The 25,039-nt window shown below is 45.2% G+C and overlaps 2 protein-coding genes across 2 annotated transcripts in view; both read right to left on the reverse strand.

Annotated features, from left to right (window-relative positions):
- Nucleotides 1-640: 640 nt before the first annotated feature.
- On the reverse strand, nucleotides 641-3,716 carry LOC121363160 (TLR adapter interacting with SLC15A4 on the lysosome-like). Its single transcript, XM_041485285.1, has 3 exons — nucleotides 3,623-3,716; nucleotides 2,318-2,443; nucleotides 641-2,121 (listed from the first exon to the last, which is right to left on the reverse strand). Exon 3 carries the CDS (start codon nucleotides 2,074-2,076, stop codon nucleotides 1,153-1,155), a length of 924 nt encoding a protein of 307 aa, XP_041341219.1. The 5' UTR covers nucleotides 2,077-2,121; nucleotides 2,318-2,443; nucleotides 3,623-3,716; the 3' UTR covers nucleotides 641-1,152.
- Nucleotides 3,717-7,594: 3,878 nt separating this feature from the next.
- Nucleotides 7,595-25,039, reverse strand: part of SH3BGRL (SH3 domain binding glutamate rich protein like) — a 29,955-nt gene continuing 12,510 nt past the window's right edge. The window contains exons 2-4 of the mRNA XM_041485342.1: nucleotides 15,436-15,621; nucleotides 12,619-12,699; nucleotides 7,595-9,669 (exon numbers count right to left, since the gene is read on the reverse strand). Of these exons, the coding sequence (XP_041341276.1) occupies nucleotides 9,637-9,669; nucleotides 12,619-12,699; nucleotides 15,436-15,621 (300 nt within the window). The 3' untranslated portion in view covers nucleotides 7,595-9,636. The remainder of the gene's footprint in view (nucleotides 9,670-12,618; nucleotides 12,700-15,435; nucleotides 15,622-25,039) is intronic.

Genomic DNA, 25,039 nt, shown 5'->3' on the forward strand with positions numbered 1-25,039 from the left:
AATTTAATGAAGTCATTTGGCCTCTTCCAAAGGACTCCTGGCGTGATTTTGAATGCTGAGAAGGAGATTAATGAGACACACATGGAATTAGGGCAATGCATAGGGAAGCAAATCAACCTTTTCCTCTCATGCTCCTAGAAAGCAAGGGTAAGATTCAGTATTGCACCAAGGTCAGCAGGAATTTACATCCAGTTATATCTTGGATGTGTATGAGTCTGATTTTATTAATTTATTTCCTTATCAGGAATTATCTTTCCCTGTCATTTTAATAAAGAGAGAGAAGTCCTTTCATTGCCCGCTCAGATCGCTTTTCCCTCAGGAGCAGCTTCTTCTCTGTCCTGCTGATATTTTCTTTGAGTTCACAGATGATTTTAAGAAATGCCCAAGAAATAAAGATTAAAACAAAACAAAACAAAATAAAAAAATAAAAACCAAAAAAAAAAAAAAAAAAAAAAAAACAAAAAAAAAAAAAAAAAAAAAAAAAAAAAAAAAAAAAAAAAAAAAAAACCAACAAAACCAACCACAAGCAAAAACACCAACAAAAAACTTTAATAGAAAAAAAACTTCTGCAGAGCAGGTAACAGTCCAATTCATCTATCATTTTACAGTGGTGACATAATGAATAATTTCCAGCTGAAATATTTGCTGAGAAGCAAGAGCAAAGGGAGAAAATGTGTTTGAGTGCTAAACAGCAGTATTTCCATATGAAAATCTGCATTTAAATTTCCAAATGAAGATGCAGGAATCTTGCACTTTTTTTTTTTCAGGAATGCTGCAGTCATCTTTGCTTGCTGATTTTGCAGAAAATTAATGCTTTTATGTGTGGATGTGGCACTTGGGGACATGATTTAGTGGTGCTGGGTTGATGGTTGGACTTGATCTTAGTGGTCATTTCCAACTTCAACAGTTCTATGATTCTACATATATTATAAAAACATGATTAACCAGTATTTTGGAGAGAAATTAATTTCAAATTCTCCATTAGAAAACAGAAAACAGTGACCTTTATTTGCCCTGCTACCAAAGGGGTTTAACACTTAAAATATTAATCAGAACAAGTGTAGTGTGCAAATGCTTCCATTTCCCAACCTAATCCTTGGAGTGCATCATTCATACCTGAATCCCATCCCTCTCCTGAGCTCAGCAGCTCAGTCAGGATGTGAATTCCATCCTGCAGCTCCATTTTGCAACCCCTGTGTTGGAGATTTGGAGGTTTGGGGTGCTGAACTCGGAGCTGTTCCTGTTGGGAGCGTTGCGGGAGCTGAACAAAGCCAACGAGTGCAAGAGGGCTCCTCTGGCTTTGGAGGTTTCTATGTTCTGCTCCTGGGAGATCTGAACACTTATCTGGTCCAGGCTGTTCCTTATCCAGCTGCAAGTCAGGAGGTTCGTTATGGAACCACACCTGGCCAGGCTTTCTTCAAAAAACTGTTTGTAGAGCTCAGCCACTTTGGCTTCCATGTACTTGTTGAGCGTGGAGTTGGACAGGGGCTCCTCACTGAGCAGGAGGCTCCTTTCTCCAGCTTCATCTCCAGGCAGGGACATCCCACTGGGCTTTTTGGGATGCTCACAGAGAGGGGACTGACCCAGGGGAATATCAACGGAGAGCAGGACGGGGCCGTCGGGGAGCTCATCACACACGTGGTCCAGGACACAGCCCGAGTCACACGTGTGGCCCCCCACACGGTCCCCCCCGATCTGCAGGTCAGGGTAGTTCTGGTAAATGCTGTTGCATGGCCAGGATCTGTACAAATCCACCTGGTCTAGGCTCCCTCCTCTCTTGGGGATATGTACAGCTAGGGATGCAGCTCCTTTAAGCAGCATTTCCTGATCCTTCCCAGGCTCCTTTTCCATGGATCCCCATCGGGGGCTGCTCCCGGCTTCCACTTTGCTGCTTCTGGCAGAGAGCTCCTCCCGCTTCTCACATCCCTCAGCAAAGCCTTTAATTTTTGGGATGTCTACAAGTTTCTGTCTCCAGATTCCCTCTTTAGCCTTTTGGGATGCAGGGGATTTGCGAGGCTTATCTTGATGACAGCTTTCTCTATAGATGAGCCTCATTAGGATGCCTTCTGCCAGCATGGTGACAAGTGTGAGCAGCAGGGATCACCAGAGTTCCATGGAGCCCTGGGACAGAAAGACAGGCACAATACAACAGCAACTACTATTTAACAACTATTATAGAATAATTATATTATTATTACTGTTATTATTGTTGTTATTACTAATGAACAGTGCATTTCTCACAAAAATAGTGATTTTTTCTTTCCCTCTCAAGCACTTATTTTTAGCAAACATTAAACTGCATGCTTTTCCTCTTTACCATGTCCACAAAAATCATTCTGAAGATACAGGAAGGGTTTCAATCAGCTGCTTCATCTGTAACATCCCTTCTGCTCCCAGGTCTCTTCCACATCGTGGCTACTTGAGACAGATTGTGCTTTATAAGCTGTAAAAATCAGCAAAATCATTTTACTTGTCTGTATCAATACCATCAGTAATTAATCAATGTTTTCCATTACAAGACAACCATTTCCAAGAGCTAAAGACGTGACATAGAAAGGAAATAAAGAATATATTCATATTTAGAGGCATTTCTGACTTGAGCACTCCCATGAGGTGCCAAGGAGCTTCAAAAGAAACTGAGAGTTCTGCAAATATAACAAAACTGTATTCAAAATGCAGATTAAATGTGTTTAGAGTCCCTCTTAATGATGAACTTAAAAGATATAAATAATTTGCCTTCCCCAACAGGAATAATAGTGAAAAGATAAGTGTCTCAATTTACTACACTTAATGATTCCTTATCATCCCTTTCCAATTTACCTACTCTTAAAATCAATGGGAATCTTCACATTAAGACTGAACCACTGCTCTTATGCAAGAATGGGAAACAAACATAAGAAAATCATTCAGTTCTTCAAATATCCTGTAAATCTCTGCATAATTGAAGTATCCACAGACCCAAAGTGTCCTTGTGGCTCAACACTTTTCACCGTGCCCCTACACCCTCGTATATTTGAAATTCCTCACTACACTGGTTCACTTTTCAATCTCAGTGCTCCTTCCAGGAGATATTCTAAAACTTCAGTTATTTGTGACATGGAAATTTTCACCTTTCCCCCAGAATTTACACACTGGCACAGCACAACTGTTTGGGGTTTTTTTTATTTTTGTGGGGTTCTTTATTTTTGTGACACAGAAGCTGAAAGGAACACTGGAATTTCAGTCCAAAGCAGGCAGGAAAGGCAGCAGACCTGGTTATCTACAGAGTCATTTACATATGCAAAAAGCAGGGCAGCACTTTCTAAAGCACTTAAGGGACTTGATAAACCAATTTCCAAAGAAAGAAGAATTGGCAGTCTAAGTCTTGCTAAAGATCCATGGAATTTGGAATGCTCTGTGCCTTGTAGGGCATGGGTAACCAGGTCCTTACCCTGTCTGTAGGACCTCAGGGTACCCAGCTCTTTACCTGCTGATAAATTTTGGTTATTGCTTTGAAAGTGCTCATGAAGAGCTAAAACATGGTAATCTTGGAAAAACTGGTCTCCTCCAAATCAAATAAGTGGTTCCTGTGTTCTGGAACAAAGCACAAGGAAAAGAAAAAGGCACAAAAAGCCCAACTCACCAAGCCCAGTCAGGTCCGAGGCGGATTTCCCTGAGCCCAGAGCTGTCCTGTAGAGCTGCTGGGAGGGGGCAGATGGTTCCACAGCCTTCCCTCGCTGCTGTCTGTGCAGAAAAAGCCTGACGCACTCATGATGCAATTCCCCAGCATTTCTAACTCGTAAAACAGAAGTGATCCTGCTGGGAGAGGGCGCGGTTTTTGAACACAAAGAGAGGGCTACGTCTAAAAGAGGATGTTTGAACATGAATTGAGATGTTTCTGACCGCGGTGTGATGCTGAGGAGCTGCTGACAGCCAGAGTGGGGCGCGGGGAAGGAGCAGAGGGTCAGGGCTGAGCCGGGAAGAGCGAAATCAGAACCGAATTCCAGCAGCACTTCCACTGGCAGGAGCTCAGCTGACTCGTGGACTCACACCACTTCCCCTTTGGAAACATGCAGCTAAATTTAGAGTCTGGTGATGTGCCGCTGATGGGGAGGAAGTTGGCAACTTCCTTCCACCCGGATTTTGATGAAATACCCTGTGTCTGTGACGTGCAAACAGGACAATGTGCCAACCCGAAGGCAGCAGCCAAGGGACGGCTCTGCACAATCGTGTTGCTCATTGACCAAGCCTGGTCTTTAGGGGTTAAAAAATTACCTCTGGCACGTCCCAGGTGCTCCCATGGTGGTTTTAGGTGTCCTCTCCAAGCTGAAGCCAAGCTTGTGCACTGAGCCCTCCCCTCAGCACAGGATCCAGCCCACAGACAGTCTGAAGAGTTTTCTGTCGGTGACTTCTCTAAATTTCCTTTTTCTCAGAATTTAAAAACCCCAATGAAGCAGAAGCTGAATCTCATCTAAGTACAAGACGAAAGAGTCTAAAAAGACACTGTTTAATGACAGGAGCAAGACACAAATTATCATCCAAGCCATGGACAGGGACACCTTCCACCATCCCAGGCTGCTCCAAGCCCTGTCCAGCCTGGCCTTGGACACTTCCAGGGATCCAGGGGCAGCCACAGCTTCTCTGGGCACCCTGTGCCAGGGCCTGCCCGCCCTCACAGGGAAGAATTTATTTCTAATATCCAATCTAACCCTGCCCCCTGTCAGTGGGAAATCACGCTGTGCCTTAGAAATTAGGTTTGGAGTAATTCTGGCCATACACGTTCAATGAAGTCTGTAAAATTATCTCTCTTCCCTCCTTTTCTCCTGTATTTCATGAAAAACTTCAGGTTTTTATGGAGGCAAAATGAAACCTATTTTTACTACCACCAAATTTATATAAAACACACTTAATATTTAAAAGCTGTTCAAAATTACCCGATTTTTAATCGTGTTACATGAGCAATTTCTGCACAGAAGGTGTGGCTGGGACTCCAGCAGAGTCACTGCCCACAGCCTGTGGGGGCAGGAACCAGCGTGGATCAAATTCCAAGTAGCTTTAAAGCTCTCCAAACTCGCAATTAGTGCCAGCTGCAGCTGGAATTTTTGTGCAGCTGTTTCAACAAGACACAAAAGTGTTAACAGAGAGGAAGAAATCAAGTCAGGTAATTTGTGTGGAGTGATTAAAAGCAAATCAGCTTCCATTTCATACCCAGCAGCCTGACCTACGGAACGCATCCCTGCCCGTGGTGGGGGTGGAATGAGATGAGCTTTACCATCCCTTCCAACCCAAACCAGTCTGGGATTCAGGTGGTAAATGCGTCAATATCCAAGGAAATCAATGTATTCTCTCAGTTAGAGCTCACCAAAAAGACATTCCCTTTTATTTACAAAAATAAAGTCAGACCGAGATAGAACCAAAGTTAGTTCAGAAGCTGAGCACAGATTGCAGTTAGAATAAACAGCAAGGATGTCAAAATTTACAGCTGAATATGTACTGAAAAGAATAAAAAATTACTCTTCTAGTATCATTCGTGTATGGACAAAATAAATTCTACCACACTGAATGATATTATATGAACTATGGCTGCATGTAACAAAGTCCCTTCTTACAGCACAGGCTGTGTACTTTGCATGCACATAAACATGACACAGATATTGACGGTTTGAAAGGTTTTATGTTGGGGTTTTTCTCCTAAGCACAGCTGCTGGGGGCTCTTTATTTCCCATTCCACAGGAATTCCACTCCAATATCACCCCCACCTCAGAGGAACCCCTCACACACAAGGACACCGCACCCTCCGACGGCGCGGCTTAAGTAGGTGAGGGGCGGGGTTTAGTGATGACTGACAGATGTATCACCCAATAGAAAGGCGGGACGGACCCGCCTCGGCTGCTGAGTGGCCGCTGGTTGCCGCAGCAACGGCTCGCGGCGGCGGCGCTGCGGACCCGGGCGCCATTGCGGTCCCTCACAGCGGGGCGGGCGGGATTTGGGCTAGAAAACGTGTATTTTATCCACTTCGCTTCGTGTAAATCAAAATAACCTTCTCTGCGCGCTGAGAAAGGGTTCCGGAAAGAACTGAGGGCACATGAGAATTATAGTGCTGATGACATTGGATTGACAAGGTGCTGGTTTCCTTTGAGTAAGGATTTTGAAATAGTGAGAAAATTAAGAAATGGCCAAGTTCCTGCTGATATCTTCAATAAGCCAACCTTTAAGAGAAGGAATTACTACAAGGATTTACAGCATATAAGAATTATATATTACTATATTGTGTATGTGTATAAATATTTATAAAAAATATATATAATATACATAATTAATTACTGTATATTCATGTTACAAGATATGCAGGGCCAAGTCTGATACTTCATGAATAGAACACATATATTTTGTACTAAATATATTTACATATATTTATTTGTATATATACAAATTATTTATTTGTATATATACAAAATATATATACATATATTTTCCACTAAATATATGTATTTTGCATACTCAGTACTCACTATTGTGCTTCCCTGTACTAATCCAGCAATTTCTACTTCGTCACCTAAACTTTTAAAATTCTTTCATTTCTGCCAGTTTACCAATGCAGCCCAAAAATTTTAATAATAAACTTCAAAACTGTCATAATGAACTTTTCAATCTAAAACATTCTACCAAGACCCCAGAATATGGGTAAATCACAGAATATTTCTGCAGGAAGCTCAGTAAATGGTAATTATTTGGGAATGATTTATTTGTGCCGTGGGGTTGGGATCTGAGCAATCTGCTGCAGGGAAAGTTGTCACACGTTGCATGCACATGTGTAGCTTGGTTTTTAAAGATTTTGGGAAACTATTTTCATTGAACGTTACATTAATGAATAACAACTGGGTTTTTAGGATTTTTCATAAGAAGGAAAGCGGCAATTTCTCTGAGTGGCACGAGTGGAGTGGATACACAAGGGACTCTGAAAAGGATCAGGTTGTTGGTTTCCTCCAGAGGATGTGAACTGAAGTCTGGAGTTTGGGCAGGTCAGAGGCAGAGAATGTGATTTTTGTAACTCTGCAGATCTTGCAGGTGGTGCAGAACTTCAGCACGTGAAGCACGAAGGAGGTACCTGCTGGTCTACCTGGCAAACAGGGAAGGTGTGAGTGAAGTTTTAGTTTAAAATTTATCCTGCACTGCCCTGTGGCAACACAAACATAAAACAGCACAGCTCCCTGCTGGGAGCAGCATAAAGCTAATTAATTACAGTTTGTTAATGAGCAGGGGAGGGCTGGGTGAGCTCTGAGTGTGGGAGCAGCTGCTGTGTCCCAGCCACTTCCGACCTGTCCCTGCCCTGGGGAAGCAGTGGGAAAGCAGGATAACAAGGGAAATAACCCAAACCTTGACACACTGTTTTGAGTAGGTGTATCCCTAAATTAAATCCATTTAGTAATTCAATCCCATTAGCTGCAGCAGGTGAGAGATCCAAGCCAGCAGACTTCACCTGCAGCAGCAGATCCCTGATGTTCACCTTGTAGAAATCCTGAACTTTTAAAAAGCAGTATTTTCATCTGAAAATTTCACTTCTTTCAGGTTCAAACTTCAATCTGTGAACAAAACATGCAAACAAGTCATGGAGTGAAAAAGTGTTCTAAACCAACTTTATTGGAATGATACAGGAATGGTTAACATACAGGTTAAATCCTCAATGCCTGCTTTCTACATAGGAAAAAAATGAGAATAAAAAAGAACAAATTCAGTTTTTGCACCCATGGAAACAGAAAACCAGCACAGAGGTAACAGATTCCTGGCACTCCTAAAGTCATGCAAGAGATCTGCATCAAAAAACTCAAGTTTTACACACACAACAAAGAGATTTTGGGTATTTTCAGTTTGTGTTGGTGCCTTGTTCCCCAGACAAAGGAATAATTCAGCCTGGCTCACCAGAGCTGCCTTAGGAATGCTGATACACTTTGAATGCTCCCATATGGCAAGGGGGGGACACACGAGGGCAGTGACTTTGCTTTCTTAAACTTGGCAATTTTCTTGACCGTTGAGACAGGGATTGACCTCGTTTCAGAATGTTTTGGGTCACTGAACTGACAGAATTTGGCAGCTACTTTTAATTACAGCTTCTCCAAAATAATGGCTGTAATTCACCAAACTTGCACAGGAAGCACAGCAAACTGGTGTGGGTACAGACTTGTGTGTCAAATCCCACTTTCCTCACCACGCTTCACTTAGTATTCCACAGTTCCCAAAAACTTGAGCAGGAATTTAGACACAGAGAAAGATTTGGCCAATATTAAGAAAGAAAAACAACCTCGTTCAGAAAGATGAAATCATAGTGAACAACAAAAATCTGATGCTGGATTTAAAACATAACCAAACTTCCATCCCCAAAAGATCTTAAATTTCACAGAACTGCAGTAATTCCTGACAAAAGGTGTTAATAAAAAAGCACAGTTTTGTGTGTGTTAATCTTTAAGGTAAGGCAGCATCCATCCATCCCTCTGCCTTGTGATGTGCTGCTTTTGTAAGCACAAGCTTCCAACTGCTTCCCAGGCTCCCAAAATGATAAATCAGGAATTAAAACATGGCCAGGAATTACAGGCTCCCTCACGAGCACTGGGAGAACACACAGGTTAATATTGCACGTGGTAAATTCACCCACACAAGACACTGAGAGATTTGCAATTCCTGTAATAGATTTATGATATGGCAATAAGAATGGAAATTAAGTTTTTAAACCATAAAAAAAAAAAAGAAGTCTTGCTTAATTACAGTAACTTTTGCTATTCAAACATTTATTTCCTCATTTGAAAAAATTCTATATGAACCTAACGGCTACTTGAACATGCAGTGAGATGTTTAATGCTCTAAGCAGTGTGAACTGGTATTTTTGTAGAGAAATACATTAAAGGCTTTCACCCTTACACAGGTAAGGAAAGGCCATTTCTGGCTGTTTTGGCTTGTTTGCAACATTGAATCTTGCCCCAGATGTGTCATTGCTCGTGCTTAGGCAGCTGTGAGGGACCTGTGTCCATTGCCCTTTTTGTCCAAAGAGCCCACACAGATCACTTAAATGAGAAGTACATGGGGTTTGTTGGGGGTTTTATCACCTGTACAACTGTGTAACAATACAAACCTTAAATATCCATTTTACAGAAGACAAACACAACTTCCCAAAGTGACTACAATGGTTAAACTACACAGTACCACCTACAACTTCATCTGAAACCAGGAAAGACACTGAGAATTTACTGTGTAACTCAGTAACATTTTTGAGGCAACTCAGGCACTAAATTAGTATCTGACGAGGTTTTAGATGCTGTTTTCCATAGTTTAAATAGTTGGATCTCTAGGTAAAACCCATCTGCATTTTTAGTACTAAAATAGTTTCTTTAGGTTTACACGAAATGGATGAATTGCCAGGACAGTTTAAACTAAATGTAACTCATTCATGTCTGATTGCTTCGGCTTCCATCAGAACCCACTCCCGCTCCCTACCCTGAAATTCCCGTTTCCATCCTGTGTTCAATTTGTGTTATGGACAGTGAATGCTGCAAGCACCAATCAAATGTTAGAAATCACATCTACATTTCTTGAAGCAGAGACAGTTGGACTATTTTATAAAAAGCTGTGGAAATTCCCTTTACAGACATTTAAGGCAGTTGAAATTCATGCTTGCTGCTTGGCCAGTGCTTCAGCTTCCTGAAACAGCAAAGAAGAATTACATGTTAGCAGTTTCTCAGTATGTTTCCAAAGGAACACTATAAAACAATAACCTGCATTTTTCAGTCTTCTTTCAGCCTTTGTAAGGTGATCACAAATGGGAACAGAATGACAAGAGAAGAAATGCAAAAGGAATTTCCTTTTGGTTTCTCCGAGTGTACTTTTGACTGCAGATTAATTTAATTACCTGCTAGCAGCACCATGACCTACAAGGATATGAATGAGAAATGAATTCCCAGTGCCCTCAGTGCAGCACCTCAGCGGGGACAGCCTGGTTTACTTGAAAGGACAAAGTTCAACATCTGCCAAGATGTGTTGGAGCCATTTGCTTTTGTGACTGCACAGAAATACTCAAGATAACAGATTCAATATCATTGTTACCATGACCCAGCACTGCTAAACAAACAAAACACATGAGAAGAAAGGACTAAGAGGGGAATTTCCAAGAAGTCTGTATGATTTTTTAGGAGGAGACACAGTGGGTGACCCCAGCCTGCAGGGCAGGAAGTCCCACACATATCTCCACATCTTGGACGCGGTGGCTCACTCTGGTTGTCCTGGCTAACTGCCCTCATCCTGCCTTTGAACTCAGGGCGTGGGAAGAGCCTGGCTTGGAGCTCCTGGCCCGTGCTCTGCTCTCTGGCCTGTCACGGGTCAGAGAGCAGGCCTGGGATGTCACCAGGGCTCGGATGTCACCGTGCACCCACCGGCCTCGCGCGGCCATCTACAGCACAAAAGGCAGGTGAGCAACGAAAGGAAGATCAAAAAGAGCTACAAAGCCTGGAAAAAACCAGTGTGTTTGATATTCTCTACAAGACAAGTGGTTCTTTGAATGGTAAGAAAGACGAGAAGGTTCTCTCAGCTTTGTAACAACTCCCTTAACCTGCCCAGGGCACTGCAATGGTGACAGCTCACTGGTTGGTTGGTATTTTTTTCAATACAAAGTACATTTCTTCGGAACAGGCACTGGAAAGCTGGAGAGGATTCCTGGTATTCCCCTCACGCCCAGGAAGGTTGGTACAAATAACCTGCTAACCTATTTTTCTTGGAGGTCAAACTCCATTTCCTTGGGCGTAGGCCTCCAAGTTATCTGGGAGAGGCTCAGTTTTCCAGGCTTGACACTGTCCCTCTTTCATACTTTTCCTTATTTCTCCCTCAAGGCCCCTCACTGAGCATCCTCTCAGTCCTTAAATCCACAATAAATAAATAACTAAACATAGCTTTTAACTCACAAAACCCTTTCCCTTTAAAATCCACCCATATTGCTTGAAGTAGAGATGTTTAAGAAAAACTAAAGGCCAGCCTTTTCCAGAGTTTTTAGATCCAAAGGACAAACAAACCACCAGGGCTCAGAAAATAGTTACTTGAATTTACCATGCTCACTTCTGAGCCAGTCCTGTTTAGCATTAATATCAAACCTTTGTGTTCAGAGTCAAATAACTTCCCAAATCTCTCCTGATGGCATTGAATGGAGGTTTCCTGCCAAGGCTGCTCCCAGCCTCCTGACGTTTTCTGCAGTTGCCATGTCATCCCCTATAGCATTATAACCAAGCTGCACACAGCTTGGGAACATCAATTTCAGCACCTACAAATCTGTGTACCCTCCTCAGCAGCCTGCAACTGACTTGACTGGACATCCTAATTGTGGGAGGGATTCCCAAAGTCAGCCCCAGAGCAGGATGCAGGGGGTACAAGGTCACTGCTGCAAAGATTATTTACCATCATCAGCTCAACACAACATGGAAATTCAGCAGGGTACAGCTGTGTTCTATCGTGTTCTATCCCTTCTGTTTAAAATTCACCTTTTCCTTAGGTGAGGACAGAATTGGAGCATCCCTCAGGACAGAAGCAGAGCTCCTGCCAGCCATGCTGGCTTGCTCCTGCCAGCCAGCAGGTCTGGAAACCAGCGACGTTCCCAACGTCACTGAGACAGGTGACCTGATTTGTTATGGCAGCAGCTGCTCTCTGGTACCACTGCACTTCCCAGGGGAAAGGCACGAGCTTCCCTGCATCCCACAGTCTCAGGATTGCTTCCTGGTTCCTTGGCTCCATCCTGCACACTCTGCTGAGCAGTGAAGTGCAGATGTTCCAAGGAACTTCACCAGGACTGTGGTTCTGTGTGCAGCTGATGTGATGCCAGCAGTGGGTAATGCTGGGGTGCATATCCCAGGCTCTGCTCTGGGCAGCTGTGCACGAGGCAGTTTTTCCTCATCACACCATTCCCAGTGGAGCTACTGCTGGAAATCTGGCTCCCAAAACTGCTTCAGTCTGCCCCACAACCTGCAGTGCTCACTGCTCATGGGTCACCATCCACCTTTAAAATTAGGTCTCTTAGTGATGTGCACAGCACGACCTTCAACTCGTACATGAGTAAAGCTGAAAGGGAGCGGCGTGTTAATCCACTGGAACAGGAAAGCTGGAAGTGACCTGGAGGATCCTGCTGCTGTCAAGTGAAACGTATAAAGCAGGCTTGTCTTAGCCTATCAAAATCAAAAGGAGAATTCCAGCCCACTGCATCCACAAAGCAGTAGCCTAGTTTGTAATTGGCAAAGGAAAATAAGCTTTGGATAACAAGCCAGAGGAAAAAATTACTCTGAAGCAAGACCATGTTATTTCAGAAACAGTGGCTCTGGTTTCAAGGGATTTTCTAGTAGAAAAATATCATCAAAATTTCACATGAATTTTTTTTTTTTTTACTGAATTGAAAACATTCTTTGATTTTGGGATAATTTTTTTCATCTAGGTTTCTTATGCATTCTTCAGAGCAAATATTAACTATTCTTTTGAAACTGAAGCCTGAGAGCCTCTGGAGACTGAGTATGTCCCAGGGAAATTGATGGGGGCAATGACAGCACATGTACCAGATCCTATTCTGAGCAGAGGAGGAGGTGAAAGCCACAGGGTCCCTGTGAGGAGGTGCTCACCCACCTTTGACCCAGGGGGTGCAGTCAAGCCCAGGAACGCGTACACGGCGTTGTTCTCCCGCGCCTCAAAGAAAGCATCGTAGTCCTTCACCGTGGCAGGAGGGAGAGGGAATAAAAGACAGAGGAATGAACTGTCAGAAATAATCTCAACTCAGTTTAGGGTGTCACCCAACCCACACCAAGCAAACTGCTTCCGGTGGCCAAATGCAAAATCCAGCAGCAGCTCAGGTACGTGGCATTAGCACTAACAGCACACAAACTGGTCAGGCTGGAAAGGGACAAGCTGGGAATTCATTCTGTGGCCCAGCAAGATGTTCCTGTGAGCTGCTCCAGCCTCTCCCAAAGGGACAGACTCCACACAAGGCAGGTGTTGTCACTGGTCTGGTGTGGACATCCCCCCAAAAGGAGAAAGCTGAGCCTGGACCTTGTCATCAGAAACCCTAATGTTCCCAGATGTCATTGCTGATTCCTCATAGGGATGACAATTGTGCAACTGTGACTCCAGCTCTTAAATCTGTCAGAAGTTCAACTGGAACTTTTACACTGAGAGTGCACCTTTCCCATCACATTTCCCACTAAGGATTAGTCTGTGCAAGTGAAGGCAGTGGGGTGGCACTGTTCACTCACAGTGCGCTACAAATGCCCTAAACACACACAGCCACTTCCCTGGAAAATTAAGGTAATAAATAAATAAATAAATAAAAAGGTTCAATTGCCAAACCCCAATTAAAGGAACCCAGAAGTTTTGTGCAAGCTCACTGTTGTCCAAGTTACCACACAATTCCCTCATTCTGACTTCTGAACTCAGCAGGGATCAGTCCAGTGACTTTCCTGCTCTCCATTTTTAACTGACTGTAACTTTACCAGCCTCCTCCAGCTTTCCTGGGCAATGTTTGGATGCAGGAGTCCTGGCTGGGGAGCCCAAGGCAGGCAGCAGCTCGGTCTCAGGCTGGAGTCAGGGAGAGCTGTTTAGGGCACAGTGCTCTGGATTCCTGTGTGTCTGGGAGGCAAAAGCCTAAGGAACAGCAGCTGAGGGGGCAGCTCTAAGGAGAGGCTGCTGCAGCTAGAACAGAACAAAGTACAGGGACCAGAAGATTCCAGCTGCCTGGACTTCAGGGATATCAAATTATTGCTCCATTTGCACATGCAGCATTCGTGTGCTGGTTTGATAAAAACGTGTGTGATTACAGTAAATCCTCCCTGAAGCCCTTCTGTTGACAGGACTGGGGCTGCTTGATAACAAAGGGATTGTTTATCTTGCTGGTGCACAGGCCATGAGCCTGCTCTGCAGCATCTCCCAGGACAGGAATTCCTGGGCCTGAGGAGCAGGGCTCATGCCAGCCCACACAGCATCTCCACTTCCAGCCTCTTTGCTGTGCACAGGCCAGGAAGGCCAATTTGCTCTTTGCTCTGCCAGTTGTGCTGCATCAGATGGAACAAACAGGGAACTTCATGCTTGAGAGGCATCAGATAAAGACAGAAATAGATTCAAATTCTGGGCACAGAATTAACTTTTACCTTCCTGAAAGCTGAACTGTAGCAACTTGAATCCAGAAACACAAAATGACCGAATTTCAAAAGTTCAGCATGACATTAACCAAAATTTTGAGGATGAAATAAACCCATAGCAAGAATCTTGTAACCAGTCTACTGGTTAAATAACTACAGATCCTTATGTCTGTCACTCCAAACCAACCTTTTTCCATGTCACAACCAGTCAGTAAAATTTTGAGAGCCAAGTGGCACTGTGGATATTATTTCAAGTTCTGCTTCTATTACAAGCAAGAAAAATTCTTGGCACATTGAGAATAATTTCTTTCAGTAGGCACAGATTTGTCTCACAAAGGTCCAGAACTGGCAGGTCTTGACTTACAGACTGTGCAGGTCAGAAACAGACTTCAAAAGGATCAGAGGAATGCACATTGAACTCTGTTCAGAAGATACTAAGTTTTAAAAATAAAACTAACCGTTAATCTAATAATCATTCAAGCATGGTCTGCTGAGTACAAGTACTGCGGGGCAACTTACTTTTGATCAAGCATTAAAATAATTACAGTAGGATTTTTGTTTGCAACACAAGTTTTAAATCTGTCCAAGGCACTGGAGTTAGTGAACCATAGCAGCCTTCCTTCTGCAAGCAGCACACAGAGCTCATCCCAAGAAGGATCAGAAAACTGATTTATGATCATGGCAGACATCAATTCATATGATCTGGGATTTACACCTACTGGCAAATCCCACACGGGCAGAACAGATCTCTGAACTTGCTACAGAACATAAGCTTGGTGTAAAAGGGCCAGATTACTTTGAGGTGTTAGCTCACAATCATGGGGAAAATGAGGATTAAAAAAACCTGGCAACTTTCAGAGCCATAAAATGGGAAAAAACCCACAGGAAAATAAAATGAAGTATATACTGCAAGGTAGGATCCAAATCAAGAGGTCTACATTTTAATCTTTCCTATGGTGTGACTGGAAAACTCAAGAATCAATTATTACTAACGCCCAAGATGGGGGGAAATGTCTAACACCTCCTACAGCCTTCCCAGTTTGGGCACCTGCAGCTGGGCAAGCCCTGCCTTGCTGCTCACTGCAGTGAAGCGCAGGCAGCGGCAGTGAGGAAGAGGAGTGGGATGAGCAGAGGAGGCTGGAGGTGAGGGGATGGGCAGAGGAGGCTGGAGGTGAGGGGATGGGCAGAGGAGAGCTGGAGGTAAGGGGATGGGCACAGGAGGCTGGAGGTGAGGGGATGAGCACAGGAGGCTGGAGGTGAGGGGATGGGCACAGGAGGCTGGAGGGGCACAGGAGGCTGCAGCAGCCCTCACCCCGAGGTAGCGGCTGTCGTTGAAGAGCCGGGGGGGCAGGGGGTTCCCGCTCGCTGGCCGACTGTCCTCGGGGACGTTCTCCCGCATCCATTTCCGGTTCTCCTCGTTAGCTGCGATGTCCTTCTCCTCAAATTCAATTTTGTTGGCTTCTAAGAAGCCTAACACATCTTGCTGCTGCTTTTTAATCTGTCACAAAAGAAGGAGGGAGGGAGATAAGGTAAACAAAATCAGTGAAATAATTTTTGATGCTGCTCTGAGGTTCGATGCAGAAACCAGGGGGTGAAAATCAGGTTGACAGTGTTAAGAAAATTCTTAGAACCAAAAAGTATCTTCTGAAGAGTCAGAGCTGAGCCTTGACTTGGCTCCTACAAAACTGAACAGGCTGAAGCTTAAAGATGTTGTCCCTACACAAATGTAAGTGATGTCTACCTTAAAGGTGCCCACCCAGAAGCAGAAGTGTGAGCAGGGCCCTTGTGCTGGCCAGATTTTACAGTTAACTCAGGGGAACATTGTTTTTTCAGGTGCAGTGGAGTTTGCTGGAGGCACATTTGAGGTACAAACTGCTTCCTTGTGCCCTTGGAACCTCCCCGTCCCTTCAGAGTCTAGGCTTTTGTCCACTTCGGTGACAAAAGAGACCTCACCAAGCATTTTTTGTTCACACTTCTTTGCACAGAAACCCCTCTCCTGTTGTGTCCTGGGTGTCTGCAGGGCAGGCACAGTCTCTGGAGAGCTGTGACCCCACACACCCATCATAACCTCTGTCAGGGAAGCTGGGTGAGGTCCCAACCTGATGCCACCCGTCCTTGTACGCTCACACAGCATCCAAGGGAAAAGCAGGATCTGTGTGGCAAGCACAGTGCTGGCTCTGCACAGGGAAGGAGGTTTTTATTCTTGTCATTGTGAATTACTGACTTATTGACACAGAGATATTCTGCTTACGCTCTGCTCTCCCTCTTCATGACTTTACCACCACAAAGGAGATTATAACCATGCACATCCTAGCAAACAATAAAAAAATGGAGTTTAATGGGAAATTTGTTTTCTTCAAATTACCCCCTTCACTGCAAAGCCAGTCCAGGGTCTGGCTTTACCCATATGAGCTGGGTGCCGCAGGAGCAGCGTTTCACACAGATGTTGCTGGTGCTAACTCAGGTCAGCCGCAGCTCCCGGAGCAGCCGCTCCATATACGGCCACAGGCAAACCCGGAGCTGCCGGGGTCAGCGACAGCCAGCCGGGAGCCAAATATGGAGCCCGTGCCCCGGCTCGCACAGCCCCACAGCCACGGGCACCCGGCCGGGCCCCGGCTCGCACGGCCCCACAGCCACGGGCACCCGGCCGGGCCCCGGCTCGCACAGCCCCACAGCCACGGGCACCCGGCTGCCCCGGGAGCGCCAGGAGCAGCAGGGAGTGTGATGGAGAGCGCTGCCCTGAAGGATGCGGGCTGGGGAACAGAGCCCGGCACATCCAAAAGGGAATCTTCAGGCACTCGGTCTGGAGCTGCTCTATCCATGGCAGGTTCAAGCGGAGCTCGGGAGGGGCGCATCCAGCTCAGGGCAGCTCAGAGGGGCCGATCCTGCTCTCCCGACAGAGGGAAATGTGCTCCCAGCTCCAGCAGGGAAGCTGCCTGCTGAGAAGCCAGTGTAATTCCTCCGACCACGTCAGCACAGGAGCTGCTGGACTCGCTGTGCGAGCACCCTGAAACACAAGGATATTGCTAATTTCCATCATGGCTAAAAATAAATCAAACTGGAGGAGTTAATACCGCCCCGAGGAAACAATTTGTGTACAGGCTGTATAAAAACATTCTCAGCAGACTCAGAGGTTTCCTTGCCTGCCTCCAACAGCAGCAGGAGGAGCAGGGGAAGCTTTTCTCTGTTGTGCTCTACAGCTCAGAGAGGAAAAAAAGGGAGCACTCCTTTAATGAACTGTTCTGTACGGCTAAAATAAGGGAAAGGTCTTTGGAACTGTAAACTCTTTGGTCAGTATGACCCAGTAGTAAATGTAATTTTTTTTCCTTGAACCACTCACATGTTTCATTAACCATTTCCTACAATCTCTAAATTTCAGATCCAAATAGCTTTTATTACTCTCAGGTCCTTAATTTGTCCAAAATCCATTGCTTAGTGAAAACATTTTGAGATGCCCCAGAGTTATTAAGGACTTAGAGAAAACCAAACTTTAACCAAGCTTTTTTTAATGGTAGAGTTTTCCACTCTACCATTAACCTGTACACTCTGCCATGTAAAACAAGAGCTCTGAGTTGGACAGGAATCAGCATTTTGATCCCCTGAGAAGTCACTTCATCTTCTTTCTAATCATCTTGACTGTTTTAGCCACACATACATCCTCACACCCTCCCAGCATCTCAAAGTCTCTGGGCTGGTTTTTTTCAGCTCCAGGAGGCACAACCACATCCCAAACTGTTGACTTTGACTCCAAAGGGTGATCACAATCCTCTCTGCTTGTTTTTGAAGAGCTGGCAAAGCTGGAAATATATTTTTTTCTGCTATAAAAGGCACCATTGTAAGGCAAGCATGAAGTTTGGTCTCTGTTGCTCTCAGGCTGTCTGTAGTCAAGGGAGGTAATTCTCTAGAGAATTCTACAGAAAAGCAAGGGTGGTGTTGATGCATGAGGAATATTAGTCTGGAACCCTTGTTTTCTGGTCAGACAGAAAAAGATGGGCGATTAAGCAGCAATGTTTTCTCCCAGCTCCTCAGACAAATCCTCCGGCCACATTGATGAGCACTTACACAAGAGCAGTAAATGCTCCAGAGAAACAGGGCACCAACTGCTGGGCAGCAGGGACACCGAGCTGCCAGTTCCTATTATTTTATGGGATTTTATTTAGAAAACTTCCATTAATCTCAGGCAGTGGAATAGCACTGGGAGGGAAGGGCTGAAAATAGAGCAAGAGACGTCTGCTGCTGCTTCAGGGTGTTTTGTCTTACTTGAAAGGGCACACGTTCTCCTCGGGACAGAGCTGGAAGATGGTTCCTGCTGCCCATGTTTGGGAAGGAGCGAGGAGCCTTTCTTCAGGATGCGCCTGTCAACACGCAGCACTCGCTTCCCACAAAACCTCCCCCAGCTGCCTGGGCAGGCGTGGAGAGCAGCCAGCGCCTTCCCAGACCCCGCACCTCAGCCTGCATAAACAACTGTCATGTCTGAAGCCATTCTGGCCCGTGAAGGGCAGCTCAGTGCAGTTGGCAAACATGAAAATCCTTGTTTATTCCGAGTGCTCCTGACACATTGTGCAGGGCCGAGAGCAGCAGGAGAGCCGGGAACGTGCCCGGAGTCAGCGCAGGAGCTGGGGAGCCCAGCAGGGCCTGAGGCTCCGGAGCAGCACTGGTGGGACAGGAGCCTTAGGGAGACACAAGAGCACAGGACAGAGAAATGAAAGATAGGGAGGGACACACAGCTGTAAGGAAGGAAGAGGCTGGGGGCAGGAGTGGAGGCAATGAGCAAAATGGATGGATAGAGATCAGGGGAAAATCTCTGTGGGATGCAGACAGAGGCATGGAAGGAGAAGGGGTGGGAGCAGGTGAAGCCAGGACTGCAGGGAGGAAAGGCTGCATCCTCTGGAGTCCCCACTGCCCTGCCTGGGAACAAAGCTGCCCTCAGAACAGCCTGGCTGCACCCAACCCCAGAAACAGAAACACATCCTACCTCAACACTCACTTGGGAGAAAAACAATTCCTAAGGTGAGTGGAGATATTTTACTGATGTTCCCAAGATAATACTGAAAGGAACATTTAATGAAATAAATCTATTTTCTCTTTGTTTTGGATTTCAGGGTCTGGTTCCAGAACAGAAACAGCTTTATGGCAAGTTATTGGTGGTTAAAGTCTCACCACACACTGTGATCTTGTGCTACAAAATCCACTGGGTATCAAGATTCCCTTCTCTTCCAGTTACAAGCCAATCACAAAACATTAAGCTTTCAACAGAGCATGGGCACAAAATAACATTATAAAAATGAGTGTAGAATTGTGAACAAGTATCACTCCTCACTTGAGTACACATCAGAAATTCAATTTACTGTTCTTAATCTAACTCCCATCAGTGATGTCAGTAACACAAGAGAAACCTCATCAAAGCTGCCAAGAGTACAAACAGGTGATGTTTGCCAACAAATCAATCCATCAAAAATAAAATTTTAACCCCAAAGTGGGAATAAACTTTCTAGAAAATGCTGCAACATTTTAGATTCTCTTCCAAATCTCTGATCATTGAAAAAAAATTAAAAAAATAACTCAGCTAAAAGATAATAAGCAGAAAGGAGGTAGGGATGATGCTGCAGAACCTTGGTCCAGTGAGCAGGCAGCATTCCAGCCTCAGCTCCAGCCAGGACTGTGCTGGCTGTTCAAAAGCCAACCTCTCCCAGCACCACCCCACTGCAGGGAAACACTAATTTTAAACACTCTTTGGAACTGAACTTCACAGGAGGGTCTATCTCATTTGGTGCACACACAGAGCACAGTCCAGTCCACCCTGCTGGCCAAGAAGGGGTTTGGGTTGGTTTTTTTCAGTCTTGTTATTTTTTCAGTTTATAAATAAATCCCTGGTTGGACAATAGACATGATTTGGAAATCTATTTATGGACCACTGGAGCTCAAGTTTACAGTCTGAGTGCTGCTGCTGTGATCCAACAGCAAACTTGCTGACTGCGGCTCTGCCATCCTGGCCCTTGGCACGGGGCTTCTCCACCACTTCTGTGGCTCCTGTGTCCCAAACTCCATGCAGGGGAAAAACATAGATTTTATTAATTTCTTTCCCAATGATGGGATTAAATGGCTCATACTTTATTGTGAGGATTTAAAAGAATTATAAAGGGATTTCTTATGATATTCCCAGCCATCATTATATCATCAGTTATAACATCAGGACAAAAGAAATGGCCTCATGTTGCACCAGGGAAGGTTTAGATTAGGAATCAGGAGAAAGTTTTTCATGGAAATGGTTATGAAGCATTAGAATAGGCTGCCCAGAGAAGTGGTGGAATCACCATTCCCTGGAAGTGTTCAAAAAAAGTATGGATGTGGCACTTGAGGACATGATTTAGTGATGAACTTGGGGCTGGCTTTATGGTTGAACTCGATGATCTCAAAGATCTTTTCAACCACAACAATTCCACAATTCTGTGATTTTCTCCAACTCTTGCTGTAGGTGTGTCCTGAGCTGCCTCTCCCAGCCTCACAGCTGGGATCCAGCACCAGGACAACAGAAAAGCAACACCTTAGAGCAGATCTTACATTTGATCTTACATATTTCTCAATTCAGTTTCAAGACAACAACACATTTAAAAGGGGAATTATTTTGCCATTTCCAATTCCATTCCAGCCTTTGGGGTTCCAGATAATCAAAAGCAACTATAGCTTTAAAGCAGTTGTATTGTATGCCAATGATGATTTTAAAGATGCTGCTTCTTCCTTAGTGGGAGCAAATCTTTAAATCTCAGAAGCAGCTGCTTTGTGCAGGAAGGTGAACTCCAAACTCCAGGTTATGCTACTGGTTGTGGCCAGACTTGTAGCTATCAGTTCTCCAGAAGATTCAGAGTCTCCTGAAGATGGACAAGCTGAAATGTAAGCAGTGAATGGGAAAAGTGCAGTCCAAAAATTTAGAGCAAACTCCACTGGCAGCCAGCAGCAGCAAGGTGGAAACCCCCAGGAAGTGATTTTCCTGGGAGGAATGGGCAGCATGAGCAATGCCAAGTGCTGCCATGGCAAACTGACTTGTCACAGGGTGACCTGTGGACTGAGCTGGGGCCACACTGCCACAATCCACTGCCACTTTTTGGAATTAGAGTAAAAACTATTGGGGGTTTTGGTTTGGTTTTTATCTGTCTCACTTAATTTCTCAAATGACCTTGCCTTCCTCACCCAGATCCCTAATGCAGAAGCTCATCCTTGCAAATGAGCTGCAAAATGCTTAGAATTTCTCCTCCCACTACAACCTAATTTGTAGGAGTTAAACAGCCCAGCAGCTCAGCCATGGATTTAAATGTCACAGATTCCTGTCGGCCCCCTAAGCTCATTCCCCACCCCAGCACATGGCAGCAGGGCTCCCTTCCGAGCAGCCTCAGTCCTGCCCTCCGTCACAATGTTCCTTGCTTTCACTCTAATAGTCCAGAAGATATTTTTTTGTCTAGAGTGGTTTTGTTGGTTTTATTTGTATGAATAAGCCATTTCCCCCCCCCGCCCCATATTAGCTTAAAAATCCAATATGCCAGCTCTGGTGGTGCCACTGTAAATGTGGTCAGAGGGTGGGAAACCTGCAGCCAACTCCAGCAATGACCTGGCTTGATCAGAGCTTTGCCAGGTGTCTCCCAGCAATTCCTGTCTCACTTTTATTTCTCCCTGCCTGGTAGAATGTCTGCTTATTTTTAGGTCTGGGTAATTATCATCTCAGAACTCAAAGCACTTCTTTGTTCTGGTTATTTTAAGCAGAGCATTACACGAGTGGTGCCATCGTTGCCTCTCCCGATGGATTCTGGTCTGGAGGGAATGAGACTGAGGACAAACACAGCAAAACCACCATGAACTTACGGGACCTGAATCAAACACAGGAGGCTGGAAAAGTTCACGCTGGACTTGTGCTGCTCTTTTTTTTCATCTTCCAGAAATTCAGCAGTGTCCAGATGGACTCCATATGTCCTGACTCTCTCCCTGCAGGGTCCTTTGGGAAAGCCCATGGCAATATCCACATGAATCCTGCACAGCAGCGCTGGTTTGATGTGGTTAGACCCCAACAGCTTAAAATTGGTTTATTTGGAAATGGTTTTTACCACCAGGCACGCACCGACCCTGGGCTGTGTCAGAATCACCAGCCCAAGACCTGGGACAGGAGGAAACTCCTGCTGGAGCAGGAGCTGGCTCCAGTTCCCACTGAGAGCAACAACCACATTCCTGCTGCTCACATGTGGCTTTGGAAGATGCCTTTTAAAAGCAAGAAAAGGTGAGAGGATGCAAAGTGACCACCACTCAAGAGGGAGGCTGGGGGAAAATCCAGGCTACCAAAAGGGTTTTGCAATTTAACCTGGAGGTTACATCACGTCTGGCAGCACATGTGAGCTGTCTGCAACTGGGCTTTAGCCTGGCATAACGTACCACCCCACAGACCAGATTTTGGAACACAAGCCAGAAATATAGCTGGAACAAAGGACAAAGTCTGCACTTCCCAAAACAAGACCACAACTTGCTCCAGAAACCATAGAAAGTTACATAAATGAAAAAGCTGATTCATGAGAACAAAAATAAAAGCTTCTCTCATGGATTATAATGCCATTGTAACTGCATTCATTCAATAACCCAAGGCCTAAAAACTTGTTAAATCCCACACCAACAACACCCAAGTCCAAAGATCCTTGTGCACACAACAAGTTTTTTCCTACCAGAAGAACAAAACAGGAAAGTTAACATCACCTCCATGTGCTCAAGTCCTGGGGAATCAGGATTCTCAAGGGAGCCAAGGGCGCTTAGAGACCCAACTACCTCTCACTTTTATTTACTCTAACACAGACTGCAAAGAGAATGAAATCCCGGGGGGATTTGGCATTTAGTTCCCTTGGGCTGCTTTGGAAGTTCAGCCAGCAACACCAACCTGGACCCTCTGGCTGGCATAGCCCAGCACAGCTAAGCAGGTTCCTAAGTGCCACTCTGCCAACTTGCTGTTGGAGTTCAAGGAATTAGTTATGAAAAAATAAGAAACATTTTCTCTCTTGCTGCAGCAAGGAGGGTTTGAGTTCAGTGTTCCAGCAAAGTTTTTCAGTGTCACTAATTTGGTGTCAGACAGTACAGCCAGCTCCACCACAGCTTGACTACAGTCAAATTCTAACAAGATCCTAAAAGGCCACAAATAAGTCAGAACTGTCTTGCTGCAACAGCCAGTGTCTGTTTAGCTCCTTTCCTCCTGCAGTGGCCAAAAGCAGATTCCACTACCCATTAGTCAAGTAGGAGGACAAGTAACATTTCCTTATTTATATCTCCTCAGCTTCTGGCACACAGCAGCAGCAGCACTGCCTAACGAAGCCCTGATGACTTTTTAATGTGTTTTAGGTTTACTTTCCATGAAGGCACCTTAAGGATTAACATTATTATCACAGCTTAAGGCAAATTCTGCTTTTAACAAACGATACCCAAGCACTGGGGAGATGAGCGGGGGTGAACCCATTCATCCTTTAGCACCTGCTTGTCAAGGACTATTGTGGCGTCACCAGGATTCTAACACAGAACATCTTATCAACAACACCTGAAGCCCATGGTTAAAAGTACCATTTAATAAACCTCACATTTTGTTCCAGTACATGAAAATGGCTCTGTCAGCTGAAACCCCACCTCTTTTCCAACTGAAGCATCAAATTCAGAAGCAAATCTTCCTCTTTTTTTGGCTGCAAGGAAAAGGTGGTGGGGCACTGAAATGGCTCCCCAGGGAATGGTCACAGCCCCAAGGCTCCCAGAGCTCCAGGAGGCTTTGGACAACAGGGATACACAGGGTTGGATTGTTGGGGTGTCTGTGCAGGGCCGGGAGTTGCACTTGATCCTTGTGGGTCCCTTCCCACTCAGGATATTCCATGATTCCATGAAAAGAAGGGTGACACAGTGCACTCTCCTTCCACTCTCCTCCTTCCTGGCTGCTCCCCAACACATTTTCAGTTGCTCATTCAGCATCTCCTGGCCTGTCCAGGCTCCTGAGTGCACCGGCAGCATCCAGTTGTTTTGCCCAAGAGCCCAGCTCAGTCTCCAGCCTACCAGAGATGCACAAACTGTTGGGAGTGTTCTGGGGGGCTGTGCAGATCAAATGCACCCTCCTTTAGTCAGAATATCTGTGTCCTCACCATAGCCAGAAATGACACATCCCTCTACTCTCTGCTTAGATGCTTCTGTTCATTCTGTAAAAGGCTTACAGAGGGCCCTACAGCCAAGTCAAAGTCATTCACAAGTCAGGATGTGCCAAAGCTCCTCCCCACAGCAATCATGGCCTGCTCAAAGACTGCCTCCCCAAACACAGACTCTGTGTGCATCCAGAGACTGACTTTCTGTTTCTCTGGGATTTTTCCTTCCTTTTTTCCTTTTTTTTAAAGTTCTGTGAAAAGTGACAGCAATACTCACTGGGATTATTTGCCCGGATTTCAAAATCAAACAAACCCCACGCAGCCAAAACTTCCATTTGCAGGGATTTTAGTAAGATTTTAACATTTAAAACCTCATTCCATCATCAACCAAAAAACAGGGACGTTTGGTCATAGGATGACAGTGAGCCTTTTTACACTCTACTTCCATGCACATGGAACACAAGATCCCCAGCAGCTGGGCAAGGGAGAAGTTAAAACCCAAAAGTCCAAGGAAGTTCTGGCAGCACTGGAGCTGGTACTAGCAGAAGCACCAAACCTCTCTGCCTGCTTTTTGTAGACAACCAAAGAGCCTGAACACAGAAAAACAGTGAATGCAACTGAAGCTTCCAGCTGCTGAACACTGGGAGGTGTCCCAGATCTGGAGAGCTGTCAGACTGACACTTGTCCCCTCAGACAAGGAAGGTTTGATCGGAGGCATGGGGGGTGCCTGACTCCACTCTGCTCACGCTGGGCTCCAGGCCCAGGGACAGCAGCAGG

Source organism: Pyrgilauda ruficollis, unplaced genomic scaffold (assembly GCF_017590135.1).
Source record: "Pyrgilauda ruficollis isolate IOZ18807 unplaced genomic scaffold, ASM1759013v1 scaffold7, whole genome shotgun sequence".
In the NCBI taxonomy this organism is placed as follows: domain Eukaryota; kingdom Metazoa; phylum Chordata; class Aves; order Passeriformes; family Passeridae; genus Pyrgilauda; species Pyrgilauda ruficollis.

Bases quoted from the DNA above. Each gene is read 5' to 3' on its own strand.
- LOC121363160 (XM_041485285.1), bottom strand. From the start codon at position 2,076: ATGCTGGCAGAAGGCATCCTAATGAGGCTCATCTATAGAGAAAGCTGT.